The following is a 16,857-nucleotide window of genomic DNA, read 5'->3' as shown; positions in this document are numbered from 1 at the left end:
TAAGCCTGCACCCAGTGTGGGGGCTTTGCTTTGCTCCCCAAGGACAAGAGGGTGGCCAGAACCTTCTTTCATCACTGCAAGTGTCAGAGTGGGTTTTCCTTGGAAAATGACAGTGATGGATGTAGCATCAAGGAGCAGGAGGAGTTGTTATCCAGGCTTTCACCTCAGCACGAATTTGGAATGCCATGCTCCCTGCTCTGGATGTCCAGCACAGGAGATCAGCACAGGTCACAGGAGTCATTTCTGACCTCACTGTAAAGGTAAGGAAACAGAGATTTCATGAACTGCCAGATTAATTAAGTTTGGTATGTAACCCACTGTTTTCTCTTCAGCGTTAGGAATTTGCTTTTTACAATGGAGAAACCACCTGCAAGTTTTCCCTGGAATTGCAGTCACCAGTTCAGGTGGAGTTCCAGAACCAGTTCAGACAAAAGGTTTTGTACTGTGTCATTGCCATCTGTGCTCTAAGGTAGTAAAGCAAAGCCACACTTTTTCCTCAGTGGTGCTGCCCCAACAGGGAGTTTCTGTTCATATCTTTGAAGCCTTTGCAGACTTCCAGCCGTGATTCTTTTCAGTGTCACCTCTCAGTAAAGGTTAAGATGTCCCTAACAGTAATACCCACCAAACTCACTATGTTCAGGATGCTCAGCTGCAAATAAAAATTTCTAAACAATGCCTTAAAAAATGAGCAGTGCACAAACCCACCAGAAACGTGGGTGAGTATATTGATGACTACTTCAAACCATGTAAATTCTGCTTCTATTTCTTTATTCAAAACATCCTGAGCAGTGTGGGTAGAGATGAGGCTCTCTACTGATACAAACTCCAGGTTTGAGTGATAAGGGCCAGGGCAGGACATTCCTTCTTTTAGCAGCAGGGTTTGCCAGGGAGGAGTTCCCCTGCAAGCAACTGGTTGTAAAATTCATTTTATTAATGGTGTTGTGCACTCAAAATGACTGTGATTGACACAAGACAAATGAATCTCCCATTCATTTATTCACATTTTCCATGGGTTTTTGTACACGTCCTCAGTGTATAAGAACTAACGAAAACATTGTTACATGACAAGTTATGTAAAACTTAAGTATCCACTGAAAAATTCAGAGCATTTTGAAATCTATTAACAACTAACAAATCATCACATTCAGCATTTTCATTGGATTTAGACTAGCTCATGCCACTTCAGTTGTTTAATGTCAGTTAATTTCTGCACACAGGCACCAGCTACAAAATTTTCTCAAATGCAAATAAGTTAAGGCATCAGAAAGAAAGTCTTTAAGGACATTTTAAATGTTACAGTGCTGCAAAGGGAGCTGAACTGCAGTTTGTACCAGCAAAGCAAACCTCCTGATTCGTTTATGTTCTACAACATGTTCATTTGAACTGTAAATTTAAATTAAACTTTTACATCCATCAACCAAAAAGGATTACAGGAACACACTGCCGTGCTCCCAAACAGTAATTTTAAGTACATTGCAAACCAAAAAGAAAATCCTTGCATGTTGCAATTAATTTTTAAAATAAAATTCAAACCAAGTGTAATAATCCTCCCTTAGCGATGATTCTGAGAATTAAAAAGCAGAGATCTTGATTTTTCTGGGAGGGAAAGGGAAGATTTCTAAGCAGCTGAAACTCCAAAATCAGAGTAGCAGGAGGAATGGATGATCCCTAAGACACTCAAACACCTACGGACAGCGAAGGCATTAACGCAAACGAGGGCAGGAACTTGCATCTTTAACATCAGGTGTCTGATATCCAGCTGCTAAATACATCAAATCTCTCCCAAGATACAGGAATGCCTCCTGGAGTAGCAATTCTGATCAAAATTCCTTCCTTGGACAGCAAGAGCCACTTTGTTTTGAAGGCATTAGTATGTTGATGTCTGTGCTCTCCACTAACATTTGCTTTTAGCTCATTTTAGGCCTTTATTTCTGTCATAATCTCTGACCTTTAACAGCATTTGTGTATTTTAATATTTCTTGACTAGAAACTGGAGCATCATCAAAAATGTCTTTGTTCTGACAGTGCTGCAGAAGGGCTGTGCTCTAGACCTGAGCACCAAGGGAAAAGTGTGTGAGTTCCTGCTCCATAATCCAGATAATGGCAGGGTCACCAGGAACTGATGTTGATTAAAGTCTGATCTGCAGTACAATTCTTCCCTGTTCTTTTAGGGGCAACTTTCCCCATCTAAATGTTTACAATTGTACGTTTCTGCATATATTTGACACGCTCATGAATACAACATCCCAATTATTTACCTTCCCCTGCCTTTGCTGATAAATGCATACACTGAAGAATTCAGGTGCCTCACCTCAGTCTTTCCCACAGCTAGGAGAAGATCTGACTTGCTACCGTGGCTATGGTAAGGTTTAATTTTTTTCCAACACTACTTATTATTATTCTACTTATTTTTCCTTACCCTTGGAGACAGGGCAGAGCTGCACTGTCAGAGCTGGGCCATGTGTGCAGAACCCCAGGCCTGCCCCACTGCAGAGGCACAGCACGGGGAGAGAAGGGCAAGGTCAGCCCGTTGGTCCACATTTCCATGGATGAAGGAGCAGTTCCAGAGCCAGGAGCTTTGGGAAGCAAAGGAACAGAAGGCCCACGGACACACCTGGGCAGAGCTGCTCCTCGGGGGATGCACACCCAGAGCTCTGCTCTACCACCCTGCCTGCACAAACAGGGTAAGACAACACTCAAAAGACAAATGCAAATTAAACTGAGCCCTTGGACCTGAGCCTGGACTAAAGTGGCAGGTAATGTTCTGCTTTTCATTCATGCACAATGAGCACACACGCCCTCCAATTCAGGGAGCAGCAAGACTTTTTTTTTTTTAAAAAAAAGCATCTTGTTTTGAGGAAAGTAATGTCGCTGACTTTTAATGGTTTAAGTACTGAGCCAGATGCAGAAAGAAACCCCCAAAGGCACCAGTTTATATTTCAAATAATATCTGAAACATCATCTGAGCTCCTCTTACACTTCAGTGTTAAAAATGCAGTTCCTGTAGCCAAGCGTAGCTGAAACGTGAGCAAAGGCCTTTGTTTTTCAACTTTGGTCAAGAGGGCTATAGATCCTATCAAGTTTTTCCTCCTTTTAGTTAAGAGGGGAAAAAAGGCTATAACCTGAATTGTGCAGTAAATTAGGCCTAGAGGCAGCTTTTGTCCCCCCAGAGCAGGGGGGACAGGTGAGATGTGCTGCACCTCAGCAAAGGGTGCTACTCCTTTTTCCCTGCCCACGGGATGCCACTAGGGTGGATTTCCAGATTGCCTGTGGGCATTTTTTAAGGAAGGGCAGGGTTTTTCCTGTGTGTCACATTAGCCAGAGGCAGGGTGGCATGTTTGTTCCATCTTCCAGAGCTGAGCCAGAGAGCATTTCAAGTTTAACATGAACACCGAGCTCTCGGAGAGGTCCCAGAGGTGGGAGTGCAGCAGAAAAACAATTACTAGGGAAGGAGTTTCCAGCAAACAAGATTTGCAAAAGAAAAGGATTAAACCAGCAAACAGAGTCTGATATAACGCTGAGATGGAAACCAAGACCAGAATCAGTGCTCTGATCCACAAATTATTGCCACATGGGTAACTTTAACACGGCTGACAACTAAGTTCTAGATGAACCCAGCGCTCCCTACGTGCAACAGAGAGCTTGTCCTAAAGCTGCACATGGTGCAGCACAGCACTGCAGCTTTAGCACAGGGGCAAGGAAAGGCCAGAGGCAACACAGAGGTCTACAAAAGCCCTGAAGTTTGGCTGTGGGAAGAGCTCTGCTCAGCAAGTACCAGCAGCAGGACAAATACAACACGGACAGCTCTGCCTGAGCCGGGTTGCAGGAGTGGCCCAAGGAGGGAGGACAAACACCTTGGAAGGACCATCGTGGAAGTGCAGCCCTTGGCCTCTGGTGTGTCAGAAGCCAGGGGATGCTGGTGTGGTCCCAGATAAACTGTCTTCCAGTTGTCTGCTTCTACTATTGCACATCATGAGCTTGTTGCTACAGTAAGGACAGAAGTGACAGTTCTTCTCTAGAAAATACCACTGTCAACAGGACTACACAAGCAAATTTTCTTGTCACCATCTGCAGTCTCTGAGTCCCAAAAGCACGTGGGGTCTGTAAGAGTTCAGACACAGCACAATACAAATCATCTGGGGTGGGGTGCAGTGCTGCCACCCAGTCAGAAACCAGTCTCACCAGAAAGAATACAACAGACCAATCAAAATTAAAAAATCTGGAGTCTACAAACAGTTTCAACAGGTAAACTTGGACATCCTCCCTTCTCAGAGCAGGAGGTGGTTGCATTGCATCAGTCTGTGAGGAAGCTCTGGTACCGTGTTTCTGCACTCGGATTTCAGTCCATTTGGTCGAGCCTGGATTTATATCCATGTGCTTTATCCAGAAGAGGTCCTGCATTTAGACACTGAAAAATGAGGGAGCACAGTCCAACACTTGTGTTCTATTAAAGCTTTTATTAGCTAAGTTTAGCTTTTCCTCACATAATTTTTTCCAGAATTCCTATAACAGTTCTTAATATCAGAGTAAAGAGTTAAATGTTCAAGTGAAGTTAGGGAAGGAAAAAAAGAGCAGCAGCAGTTTGGCAATAATTCCTCAAATCACTGACTGCAACTTAGTTAAGCCTCCTTTTTCTCCAGTAAGATTTTGTGCAACTCATCTGCATCCTCACTTGTTTTTACCCTTATTAACATGGTGACAGGAGCAGTCGGGTTCTTCTCGTCGATGGGTGGATTGGGGACACAGACTATGAGAACGTTGTTCTTCCCAGTTCTTGTGCATGGCATCTTAGGTGGAATTAGGACATTCAACAGTATGTTCCCTGCAGGTGAGGAGGGGAAAAAAATGACCATTAGCCACTGTTCAGCTTTTACTGCACTACAGTGTTAGTACAGGTACTAAACAGGGATTTAGCATGGTTTGGAAGGAAGGCAACTCACAAACATCAGGTATGTTTGTCTTATTCTTCCCTGAGCATCTGCTCAGGGCCATTGTTCTCAGATTCCCTTCCTCAGCAGGAATGAGGAAATCTCTGAAAATACTGCACCCTCCTCTTTTAGAGGGAGGAGCCTGAAGAATATCAAATGATAGCAGGGACACACAGGGAAAAGGCAGAAGGAGCAAGTGTGGAATCCAGTCCCAATGCTTAGCTCTGACCACTGGGTGCAGTTCAGAAGCAGAAACAAAATGTTAGTTCTGCTGCAGACAGAGGTGTTAATGTGACAAACCAGGGTGCAGGAAGTACTTTGTATCCCCAAATCCTCCCACAGAGCTGGTGTGGTCTGTGCCAGGTTACTGACAACAGCTCTGTGGCAACTTGTTAAACCACTTAATGAGTTAAGAGAGAAGTGAGTGCCAGAGCTCCAGGGTTAGTGGGCTACTAAACACCAGCAAACAAACTCCAGTCTGGTTCCACAGGAGACACACACATTTATAGACCTGGGAAACAGCTCAGAACATGGCAGCAGAATTAGGGAAAAGTCAGTCTTCGCCTCCCTTTCCAGTTCAGTTTTTCAACACAGTGAGATTTTAGGAAAGGAATACAGCACTGTGTGAAGACAGCAAAAAGGAAAGTGTGCATCACTACGACTGCAGCAGCTTCTAGAAACCCTGCCTGGAATCTCCAGGCTCCAATGTCTTAGTGTGTGAGCTGGAGAAAAATGAAAAACTTCTTTGTACCGCGCTGTGGATGAAGGCAGGAGGGAGCTGAGATGTACCCTGGCCTTCAGTGCAGCCTGGCTTTAGTCCTCAGGGATTCTACAACTGTACCAGACACTCAGTTTTATGGAGGCTGGACCTTAAGCCAACTTCAAGGCCACTCAAGCTTGTAAAAAAGTGGGGGGAAGGAATTCCCAAACATACACCATAACCTTTTACTCCTTGCACAGCTTCACGTGCTCTCTTCTGTAACGCTCAGGAGAGGCATCCAAGTGCTTGTTCAATACTTGAAGTTATTCAGAGAAAATAAAAAGTACAAAGGTTTTCACTAACTGTGTCTGTTATGCTGTGTATCCACAAAAATATCCTAATGCTCAGCAAGGAATTTCACATCAACACTTGCTACTGGAAGAACTTCACTTACCTAAATTGGTATCTGCTCGGACTAGGAGTTGAGTTTTTTCATTTCCTGCTGGTTTTAAGTGTAATGTTCCTACCCCTTTTTCTTTAAATTCATTATCCTTTTTGTAAAACAGTTTGCACCTGTGGGGGAAAAAAAAAACAAACTCAAACCCCTTGTTTGTGCAGCCATGTAGAGATTAAAGACACAACAATATCTCTCAAGTACACCAAGTACAGGCACCCATCTGACTCACAGTAACAATAACCAGGAGTTAACATGATGTAAAATAATCTTTATTCTTCTTGACCTTGTTTCATGGGCTAACAGACAGCACTTGCAGTTCAAAGAGAAAGGTAATGATTTATTTCAATACTGAAATGACAAATGTAGTGACAAATGTAGTTTTTCAGGGAAAAGTAAAGTGCAGAGCAACCTGTACTCAGGGTCTGTGAGGAGCAGAAACTGTATAAGCTACTTTAAAAAACACTAATTACAAAGAACTTGCTGTAACGTTCTGAAGTTATGGGAGAACTTCTATGTACAATTTATAAACATTTTTAAGTGAAGTTCTAATAACCTAATAAACCATTCCTAATAAATTAGCACACATCTCTCAGATAAAACTAATGGCTTTTGGTAGCAGGACAAATTCTGTGCTGAGTGTCAATTACTTGGACTACTGAACATGCCTTGAAAAGCTGCTTCTAGTACAGCTGGTCTCATTTTGAGCTTAAAAGCACAGCTTGTTCACTCCTTCACACAACAATCAGCATTTTCCAGCTGAAGAGTCTTATTTTAGGCTGTGCAAATAACTGAGCAGCTGGTGGATTTTCCAGCAGCACAGTATGAGATTTTGGTGGTAGCCCTGCAGTTTAAACTTACAAAACCTGATAAAGGCAAGAACATCTTCACTTCTAAAAAACAGATCACAACCAGAACACAAACTATTACTGTTGTGTCCGAGATACAGAAGGATTTTAGTAAGGCATTGCAAATTCTTGCCTGTGATTAACTTTTTTACAAGTTCATACTCTATATGGATTCCCAGCAAGCTTTATCAATTATAAAGTAAAGAACATGTCCTTAATCATGCACTGCAGTGAAGAATAGCAACTTGCAGGTATGAATTTTGTTTTCCAAGTCAGAGTCACTTACTTCTTTGAGTAGAAAGCATCATCCTCTTTTATTTCATTAACAACGACTTTTGGTGGCTCTTCTTCCTCCTCTTCTCCTCCTTCAAACAGAAAGTTTGAATATGTTAATGTTGTGAGCACAGAGCCTGCAGGGTGTTTTTGGCACTTAGAGCTCCCTTGTGCACGCCATGTTTGACATGGACACGTGTGGCCAGAACACATTTCAGTCCCTGTGGGCTCTGCAGCAGCTTCAGCTACAGAAAAAGAAGTGTTACTTGCTTTTCCTTCAGCCCCTCAAACAACTCCATCCTCATCTTCAGTTTTAACTGGAGTGAAAATACCAAACCCCCACCAAACAATCAAACCCTAAAAATACAAAGCTTAATTAGTCAAAACCTTGGGGTTCAACACAAAGCAGTTTTCACATTTCAAAGAACATGCTCCACAAATTCAAGCAAAGCACAATAAAAACTTCCAACAGCCAGGTTTAACCTGGGGGAAGGGAATTCGCTGTGGGAATGACAGCCAAGAGACAGTGGCAGATTAAGCCTTTCCAATCCCTCAGCTCCTGGGAATTCCATCAGCTCACTGTACCCAGTGTAGGCAAAGAGCAAAGCTGTCAGGTACTATGTAACTTTGGTGGCCTTACAGTCTGTTAAATAAAAGGGACTCAGTTGTTCTGTATCTCATGCATTTTACCATGGGAATCTCTTCATAAAGCTACTGGGAAAAGCAGAGGGATCGAAACGTCCTGCAGACTCAAAGGTGAATGCACCAGCTGCTTTAAATGTCACCTTTTCAAGTTCTGTCTTCAGGTAAAGGATTATATTCTATTAGAGAAAGTGTAAATCTGACAGAAATACAAAGGTTTTGATAAGCACAAACTTTTGGCATCACTTAAACCGTGTGCATGGCTGGGATTTGCAGATTACTGGTGTGGGTCTGCACTTCAAATTCCAGAACAATTCTCATCACAGAGTCATAGAATATACAATGTCTGAGTTGGAGTGACCCACAAGGATGAAGTCCAACTCCTGGCCCTGCACAGACACGTCAACAATCCCACACTGGGAGTGTTGTCCAAATGCTCCTGGAGCTCTGGCAGCCTTGGGGCCGTGCCCACTGCCCTGGGGAGCCTGGTCAGTGCCCAACCACCCTCTGGGGGAAGAACCTTTCCCTGAGATCCAACCTGACCCTGCCCTGACACAGCTCCAGGCCATGACCTTGTTCAATTTGCTACTGCTGCACCTTTGCAGTATGGTTAAGTGGCACACACTCACAGCTTACCACTAAAGTAACTATAAACAGAAATAAATAGAATTTACCTTTCTCATCGGCATTGCTGCTCTCTGCCTGAGCTTCCAGTAAACCGGTGGGGGCTGCAATGACAGACTTGGCCTGGTTTGCGTCTTTTCCAAACAAACCCGAATTCCCGGGAGAAAAGGAGAAACTACCGAGTGTTCCTGAGCCCAGGGAGCCCAGGGCGGGGCTGTCTGTGCTCTTGCCGAAGTTAAACGAGACGGCCGAGGCGGCTCCCAAGGACGGCTCCTTTTTCTCGGGCGCAGCCTCGGCCTTTCCGTCCGCCGCCGCCTCCTCGGCTTTGCCGCTGTTGAACAGGAACGCCGAGCCCTGCAGCTTCGTGCCCCCGAAGGCGGGGGCGGCCCTGGGGGTGCTGGTGGCGTCGCCCTCGGAGCCGCTGTCCCCGCCGTGCTGCTGCTCGATGCTGGCCAGGTAGCGCTCGTAGTCCCTGAAGATGGGGGTGAGGTCGCACAGCGGGTTGGAGTTGACGTGCTTCACGATCCAGTCGCGCACGGAGCAGTTGAGGGCGGCCAGCTGTTTGTGGTAGGAGCCCTGCCTGCCCCCGCCCGCCTTGCTCTCGGCAAAGGCCGCCGCACCGGGGCCGTTGGACATGGGCGACCCTGGCACAACAAGAACGTGGCTAAGAACATTGTTTTCCCCCAGAAAGCAGAGTTCTCTGAAAAGTCCAACCAATGTTCCCGGTATTTCATAGAATCACAGAATCAGCTGGGTTGGAAAGGACCTCCGAGATCATCAAGTCCAACCCTTGATCCACTACCACTGTGGTTCCCAGCCCATGGCACTGATGCCACATCCAGTCTCATCTTAAAAACCTCCAGGGACGGAGAATCCACCACCTCCCTGGGCAGCCCATTCCAATGGCTGATCACCCTCTCTGCAAAGAAATTCTTTCTAATATCCAACCTAAACCTCCCCTGGCACAACTTGAGACCCAGCCCTCTTGTCTTGCTGAGAGTTGCCTTGAAAAAGAGACCAACCCCCACCTGGCTCCCCCCTCCTGTCGGGGAGTTGTAGAGAGTGAGGAGGTCTCCCCTGAGCCTCCTCTTCTCCAGGCTGAACAGCCCCAGTTCCCTCAGCCTCTCCTCATAGGACTTGTGCTTGAGTCCCTTTACCAGCCTCATTGCCCTATTGAGGATCTGCTCCAGCACCTCAATGTCCTTCCTGAGCTGAGGGCCCAGAACTGGACACAGCACTCCAGGGGTGGCCTCACCAGTGCTGAGTACAGGGGAAGAATCACTTCCTTGGACCTGCTGGCCATGCTGTTCCTGATCCAGGCCAGGATCCATTGGCCTTCTTGGCCACCTGGGCACACTGCTGGCTCCTGTTCAGCTTCTTTCATGTTCAGCTTTCTTACCAAGTCACTCATCCCTGCTCAGTTATGCTCCTTTTGGCCACAGAATATGCCCAGTTGGAAGGGACCCACACGGATCTTCGAGTCCAACCCTTAGCCCTGCGCAGGCCCATCCCCAAGGGTCACACCCTGTCCCTGAGAGGATCATCCAAACCCTCCTGGAGCTCTGGCAGCCTTGGTGCTGTGCCCACTGCCCTGGGGAGCCTGGTCAGTGCCCAACCACTCTTTGGGGGGAGAACCTTTCCCTGAGATCCAACCTGACCCTGCCCCAGGTATTGCTGTACCAGTGAGCACACCGTGCTGTGAGACACACCCACGTTTGAAATTTAGAAAGGTTAGTCTGTTCAGGGACAGACAAATTAGATGGAGCATGCTACTGAATTAAAAAAAGAGAAATCTTGTACAGAACATTAAAAAGTACAAGTTTTGTATTTTGCCAAAAATTCCACAAAGGTTTTACAGCTTTATAAGGCTGTAATACTTACTAAACCAAAACAGTCAAGTTATCTCTTGCTACTTGCACTTTAAAGCACCCTGAGTGCACTAGCCCACGATTTTGCATGCTTTGAGTGGTTTTCATATAAAAAACACAGGCAGCAAACTAAGAAAATCCTCACTGAGTATTTCAGTTTCCCCTAATTTAGTCAAGCTCACTGAAATCTAAGTTACTCCAAAGCTCAGAACTCCACCACTTGCATTCTAGCACACAGACTCCAAAATCCTGTGGCAGTGGTCACATTTCTCCATCTCCAGCACAAAGGGACAGAGCTAATATTCCTCAGGGACTTCCAAAGCATGGGAGCTGGACTTGCCAAAGTATTCCTAGTGCCTTAAAATGTAGGTATGAATGTAACAGAGACAATTCTAGAAAGACTGTCTGCCATGTCAGGCTTACAGGGGAAAAGAGGTTAATTAAGACTTCAGCTATGCAGCACATATTTACCAAGAATGGCAAAATATATAGAAACAAGACCTTAAAAAAAAAATCACATCAAGAAACTGCAGTCTTAGTAAATGGACAATTTCTATTAGCTTTTTTTTTTTTAATTAAATTTAAAGAACTGGGACAACTGTTTAACTGGAACATGTTACCAGCTGCTTTATACTATTCCAAGAGTGTCTGAGGCCAGTTTCTTCCATTCCCATTAGTGCCTATAAAACTTCTACCTCTAGTATCAGAGCAAATACAAATTTAGTTCCCACCTCTCAAGACTGCATGCACTTGACAACTTGTCCCTCCAGCAGCCTAAAATCTTTTCAAGAAATCTCACGAAGAGGACTGAAGTCTCAAAACCTTAAAACAGAACTACAGGGTGGTCTGAACTTGTTTTTTCACTAATAAATACAGATTTTATTGATGGATGTGTTCAGATATGCTTATTTAAAACTTACCAAATGCTGATTGTGATTCGGAAGTTGTCTTCAAACTGCTGAAAGGAGGAGTGCTGGAGACAGTGCTGCTTCCATTAGACAGTCCTTCCAAAGGCTTTATTCCTGCACCATTCCCAAATCCGCCAAAGCCACCTCCTCCTTTCCCAGAAGGCAATATAAAGCCTTTAAACCCTTTAAAAGCTCCTCCACTTTCGGACTGGGGAGAGAAAAGAAGAGAGACAACCAGTTACACACATCTCCTCCACACAAATCCCATCTCCACTTCATATTCCCAGATATCCCTGGTTTATTTTCAGCGTGTCATTCCGTGCATTACTGTGTCAGCTATGCAAACACAGGGAACAGCTTCCCTGTGACACTGCTACTGCTTTTGGAGGACTCAGATGGTTGGTATGAAAATAATCTGGATCTAGGAAGTGGATACATGGAAGTTGTTCAGAGCAGCAGATGTGTTTGACTACCTATTTAGACACTCATAGCACATTGTTTTCTTTAAATAATTACACAGCAATATATATATAATTGCAGGTTTATTTTCAGCAGTCTTAGCACTTAAAACCGCAATTAAGAGTCTAACACTTCAAGCCCCTCAACCAAAACAGCCTATTTTGGAGTCACCTACAAAACATTTGTGATTTACCCAAAATATTCCAATGTGACCAGTGGGAGAAGCAAAGGCAGACTGTACTCGATCACAAAATGTGTATCTCTGCAGCCTTTTCATGACCCAGTTCTGAACACTGTCTTTACAGCCACATTATTTCATGGCATAGTTTCTCATGTTTTTAAAGGGCAGTGTGATTAACATACAAATAGGCACTACCACTTTTAGGTACTTTTAGGCCTTTTGAGGTAATGAAATATTAGTAAAGGAAGTGTGCTTCCAGTGTCTCTGGAAAACCATCAAGAGGAGGAGAACTGCTTCTGAGTGTCATCTGCTTTTGCCACTGAAGAAATGGCAAAGCTTACCAATTTTAGGTTGTATTCCATTCTGACCTTGTGGGCTGCTTCTGCTTCCCTTTGTGCTTTACCTTTTCCAGTGCAGTCCTGTTTGTCATTCCCAGGTAGCAATTTTTATTCTGTCTCTCTCTGATCAGTCCCACCTCTCTCTCCTGACATTCCAGTTAAGTGCAGTCTCCTTCATTACAGCACTGTGCTTGCTCCACGTAGGAACGTCAGTAAAATTCAAGTTTACCTTTTTGTAAATATTTCACAGGTTTCTTATGCAACCTCAGCTGTCCTGTCATCTCTTCTGCTTTTTAGACTTTGTCCAGCCTATTGTCCTGGCTGGGATAGAGTTAATTTTCTCCCTAGCAGCTGGTACAGTGCTGTGGTCTGGATTCAGGATGAGAAGAATGTTGAGAAGAGGGTTGTTCTGGTTGGTGCTGAGCAGGGCTCAGTCAAGGAGTTCTCAGAGTCTCTGATCCCTGTCCTAGCCCTTCTCCCAGCTCTAGCAGCCTGCTCCCAGCCTCCTGACTATTTCTCCTACAGCCACCTGGTCCCCCTTCTCAGTCAGTTCTGTTTCTCCTATTCCATTTGCCCCCAAATCTCTCCTGCTCAGCTCTTGCATCACCTTTCCCCAGCACAACCCTTTAATTAACACCTTTGTGGCTAAAACTACTCAAGGCAGTAGTGGGCTAAGCCAGCTTCCTCATTTACATGGCCTGGACTGCAGCAGGAAAACCAAAAGCACAGGAGAAACTGCATAGCTCCTAATTCTGCCTGGTCCCATCCCATCCAAATCTGAGCAACAGGCACAGTTCCTGCCCTATTCCTAACAGGGTGCACGCCCTGTTCAAAGGATGGTTGGTAGCAATAAACACAACAAAGCATTTGCCAGGGATTTCTGGAAGGACAACAGTTTGGCTGGACTGGGTTAATGCTTTCACAGGGACTAAACCTGTAACAAAGGCCAGCCTCCTTTCAATTTTCCATTTGTTACTGCAAGGAGTAGGTGGCACCAAAGCTCTTCAAAGGGAGGCAAAAAAGTAGCAGCATTCTTGACAAAAGACATGTTTTCATCCTCAGAACAGCTTAATAGTTTGGCTTTTACTAATTTAGCCTCCGAGACATCCTTCAGCCCTCCTATGCATAACTAGGAACTTTCCATTTCCAGACTTCCATCTCTGCAAAGAATGGAAGTAGAGAAGTTCCAGTGCTGTTTTACCCATCTGCAGAGGACACTGTGTCTGAAACACTCTTCATTTTTACTTCAAAAATACTCTCTTCACCCAGTCCATACTTGTGGTGCTCATTAACCATTTCTCACCTTTTCCTTGCCATGGAACAATAAGCCAAAACCCATCTGCACGTGTGAGCTGGTGAGTGAAATGACAACTTTATACAGCATCACCAGGGAAGTGATGCTCCAGTTGTGATACAGCATCACCACAAGCCCAGGGAAGTGAAAACCTGAGCCTGGTGCCACATTTTGCAGTTGAGCCTGTCCCCAACACTCGTGTCCCGTGCCCACGTTACCTCTGACCCGACGTTCCGGCGCTTTGCCTTTTTGATGGCTCTGTTCTTCAGCACCTCCTCACTGGCCACTGAGAACGTTCCCACCTGCAGGACCAAGCCAGGGAATCATTAGTGGAATTCTCAAAGTGCACAATGGTTTCTGAACACAACTCTAACCCTGCTCCCTAACAGACAAGGGGAGGAGTTAAACCACAACCCACCCCAAAAACACGGCAGTGATTAACTTGCCAAGGACCTGCACATTACTTGATACCTGGAAACTTGCTGTACTTCAAACATTAGCAAAGGCACCTAATGGCTTATTACTACCCTGTAATAAGTGAGGAAATAAAGTTTTCTTATATTCAAACTCCTGGAAGAGTCAGTTTTATTTCTTACATTTACAGGCCTAAACATTTAATACTTCTAGTAGGACAGAAGCAAGCACAGTTTGGTCAGAGATAAACGTGGGTCATAAGTATGAGACACTAAACATTAAAATCTCTTTTTACCATCAGATGAAACATAACATTTGACTGTTTGCCTAATTCCTCTGGCTGTGTGGGGACATCAAGCTAAAATTAACATAGTTCTGAAATTTACTATTACTGGCCCTGAAAAAAACCCACACAAGACATAAAGAAAATTTATCCCAAGAAACCAAATCCGCTTTTCCTGTGAATTCAGTAAATACCTCTCACACATTTGAAGAGTCCAAAAGCATTTTAAACAAGCCTGGGGTTCCCTCTAGAAATGTAAAGTTCCTTTCCCCTGAGCCACTGATGTCATTTGAAGTCTTAGAAGCTGCTTTGCCATGGGGTCTGCATACACTGGAAGCTTTATAAAAAGCAATTTTATAAAATTCGCTTGTATAAAATCACCTTCAATCGCTACACTTTTAACCAGTTTTACTGCAGGTTCTACCCACAAAATGAACAGTACATGCCAATAACTGTTCTGCTGCCTGCAGGGGTGCTGGTGGGGAACTAATGCTTAACTTACCTCCTCAGCCTCGTCCTCCTGATCCCAGTTTCGGTCAGTCAGTTCCTTCTCCGCAATTCTCTTGGCCATTTTTGCACACCTACGTGGGGGGGAAAGAATCACAGAATGAACTGCACAGAAATTAAATTCTAAGCAACAGTGATCTTCAATTTGCATTCTTAGAACAAAAAATGGGAATCAGCGTTAATGCAGAAGCAGGTCAAAAGTGGAAAAACAGTGGAAAACCAAGTGTTGTGGCAACAACAATCAGCAGAACGTCCCATGTTCCACTCCCTGTCTTCTCAGGATACCCGTGTGAGCAAGAAAAGTTCCTTTACAGCACCTAAAATAAATACTGATGAGGACCCACTGAAGCAGCTGGGCAGAAAGCTTGGCCAAGGCTGAGGACAATGCTCTCCTTTAAAAAACAGGATTAATTATTAATTATTAATTTTAAATTTGAAAAAAAAAAAAATTACCAATAGATCAGGCTATTTTTCCTCCAAAGGCTACATAAGGCATATCATGGATTTTAGAGCAAACACTGTAAGCAGCCAATCATCATTTTGCTGGTTATCTCTGCGATGGAAGGGAAAACCAGCTCTGTCTGAAACAGCAGGACAGTTTATCAGCTGTGTACAAAACCAAAGACTGGATCCAGCTATGATGCTTTTTATCTGAAAGGCCTGGCAAGCAATCACACTACTCGAGTTTTACACGAAAAAGAAGCTTTTTACTAATTGTGATTATATCTTCCCACACTAAATATGAAAACTTTACACAGGAAAAATGTAGTTTTGTGGCAATTTAGCAAGCACAGAAATTAAAACTCTTCAAAAAACCCCCCTGGGTTTGTGATTAAGACCTGCCCCCCCCAAAAAAAAAACACCAACCCACAAATGGTTGAATTTCAGAGCCCAAAACAATAACAATAAGTAGTTACAGAACATCTTGTTTAGAGGGTGAAATGGTTTGGAACAGTAAATCCAGTGGCACGGCAGCCTTGAAGATCACACCTCCACGTCCTGAATTTTGGTCTGACACACTTCACAAATAAGGTCAGGTTATTAGGAGCTTCTGGAAGTACACAGAGTACACACTGGCTCGTGTATACATATTTAAATGCCCTAAGCCACATAGTCCTGAAAGCTGAGGTCCTACCATGCCTTGCTTGATCCCTGGGAGACTATTTCAATCTAACCCACTGAACCCCCCCCCCAAAAAAAAAGCCTATTTTAAAGGCCTATTTAATTTATTCAAATTATTTTATTCTGGTATATATCATTATGTAATATGTAATAAATAATAATATAACGTGGGTTTGGTTTTTATTTATAATTTTAAATTTATAATAAATAATAGATTATTTAACGTTATTTTATAATTACTGTATTACACATAACATATTACACTATATTATTATAAGTTATATTGCATATTATATACATAATACTAGGTATTACTAATTTATTATTTTAATGTAAAATACTAACTTAGTTAAATATATTTAGAGAAACAGCTCAAAGAAGTACAGAATATCCTGAGCTGGAAGGGACCCATAAGGACCATGGATCCAGCTCCTGACCCTGCACAGACATCCCAACAATCCCACCCTGTCCCTGGGAGCGTTGTCCAAACGCTCCTGGAGCTCTGGCAGCCTCGGGACCGTGACCACTGCCCAGGGGAGCCTGGTCAGCGTCCGACGGGGAAAAGCCTTTCCCCGATACCCAACCCAAACCCTGCTCGGCGAACAAGCCCTTCTCGTTTAAAAACAAACACAACACAACCGGACGGAGCGCAGCAGCTCCGCCGACCCTCCGCGATCGCCCCGGAACGTCCCTGCGCTGTTTAACGCGGCCGTTCCCGTCCCGCGGGATCGCAGCCCCGGGCCGCGGTGCCGGCGGGAGGAAGCGGAAGCCGGAGGCCGCCGGGGCCGCCCCGCGCTCCCCTTTCCGCCGTTCCCGGCGCTCCGGCCCCGTGCGTTCCCCGGCCCGAGCCCCCGGGCCTTGCACCGCCGCCACCCCCGCAGCCCCACTGGCCCGGCCCGCCCGCGGCGCGGCCGCCCTTCCTTGGCCCCCGCGGCACTCACCGGCTCTCCCGCGGCGGGGCGGACGCTGCTGCGGCGGGCGGGCTGCGCTCGCAGGCTGCGCGGCGCGCTCAGC

At 44.9% G+C, this 16,857-nt stretch overlaps 1 protein-coding gene across 2 annotated transcripts; it reads right to left on the bottom strand.

Annotated features, from left to right (window-relative positions):
• Positions 1 to 977: 977 nt before the first annotated feature.
• On the bottom strand, positions 978 to 16,805 carry NUP50 (nucleoporin 50). 2 transcript variants are annotated; one of them, XM_027702495.1, is made up of 8 exons: positions 16,785 to 16,805; positions 14,717 to 14,808; positions 13,736 to 13,819; positions 11,258 to 11,453; positions 8,520 to 9,113; positions 7,217 to 7,295; positions 6,083 to 6,201; positions 978 to 4,822 (listed from the first exon to the last, which is right to left on the bottom strand). In XM_027702495.1, exons 2-8 carry the CDS (start codon positions 14,783 to 14,785, stop codon positions 4,620 to 4,622), a joined length of 1,344 nt encoding a protein of 447 aa, XP_027558296.1. In that variant the 5' UTR covers positions 14,786 to 14,808; positions 16,785 to 16,805; the 3' UTR covers positions 978 to 4,619. The 2 variants fall into 2 exon arrangements, with proteins under 2 accessions (XP_027558296.1, XP_027558297.1); XM_027702496.1 differs by lacking the exon at positions 16,785 to 16,805 and adding an exon at positions 15,175 to 15,277 and having other exon boundaries at positions 14,717 to 14,795.
• Between the last annotated feature and the right edge of the window lie 52 nt (positions 16,806 to 16,857).

Source organism: Neopelma chrysocephalum, unplaced genomic scaffold (assembly GCF_003984885.1).
Source record: "Neopelma chrysocephalum unplaced genomic scaffold, ASM398488v2 Primary Assembly neopelma1_188, whole genome shotgun sequence".
NCBI lineage: Eukaryota > Metazoa > Chordata > Aves > Passeriformes > Pipridae > Neopelma > Neopelma chrysocephalum.
The sequence above is the reverse complement of the archived record's forward strand: the minus strand, read 5'-3'. Positions and strand labels throughout refer to the sequence as shown.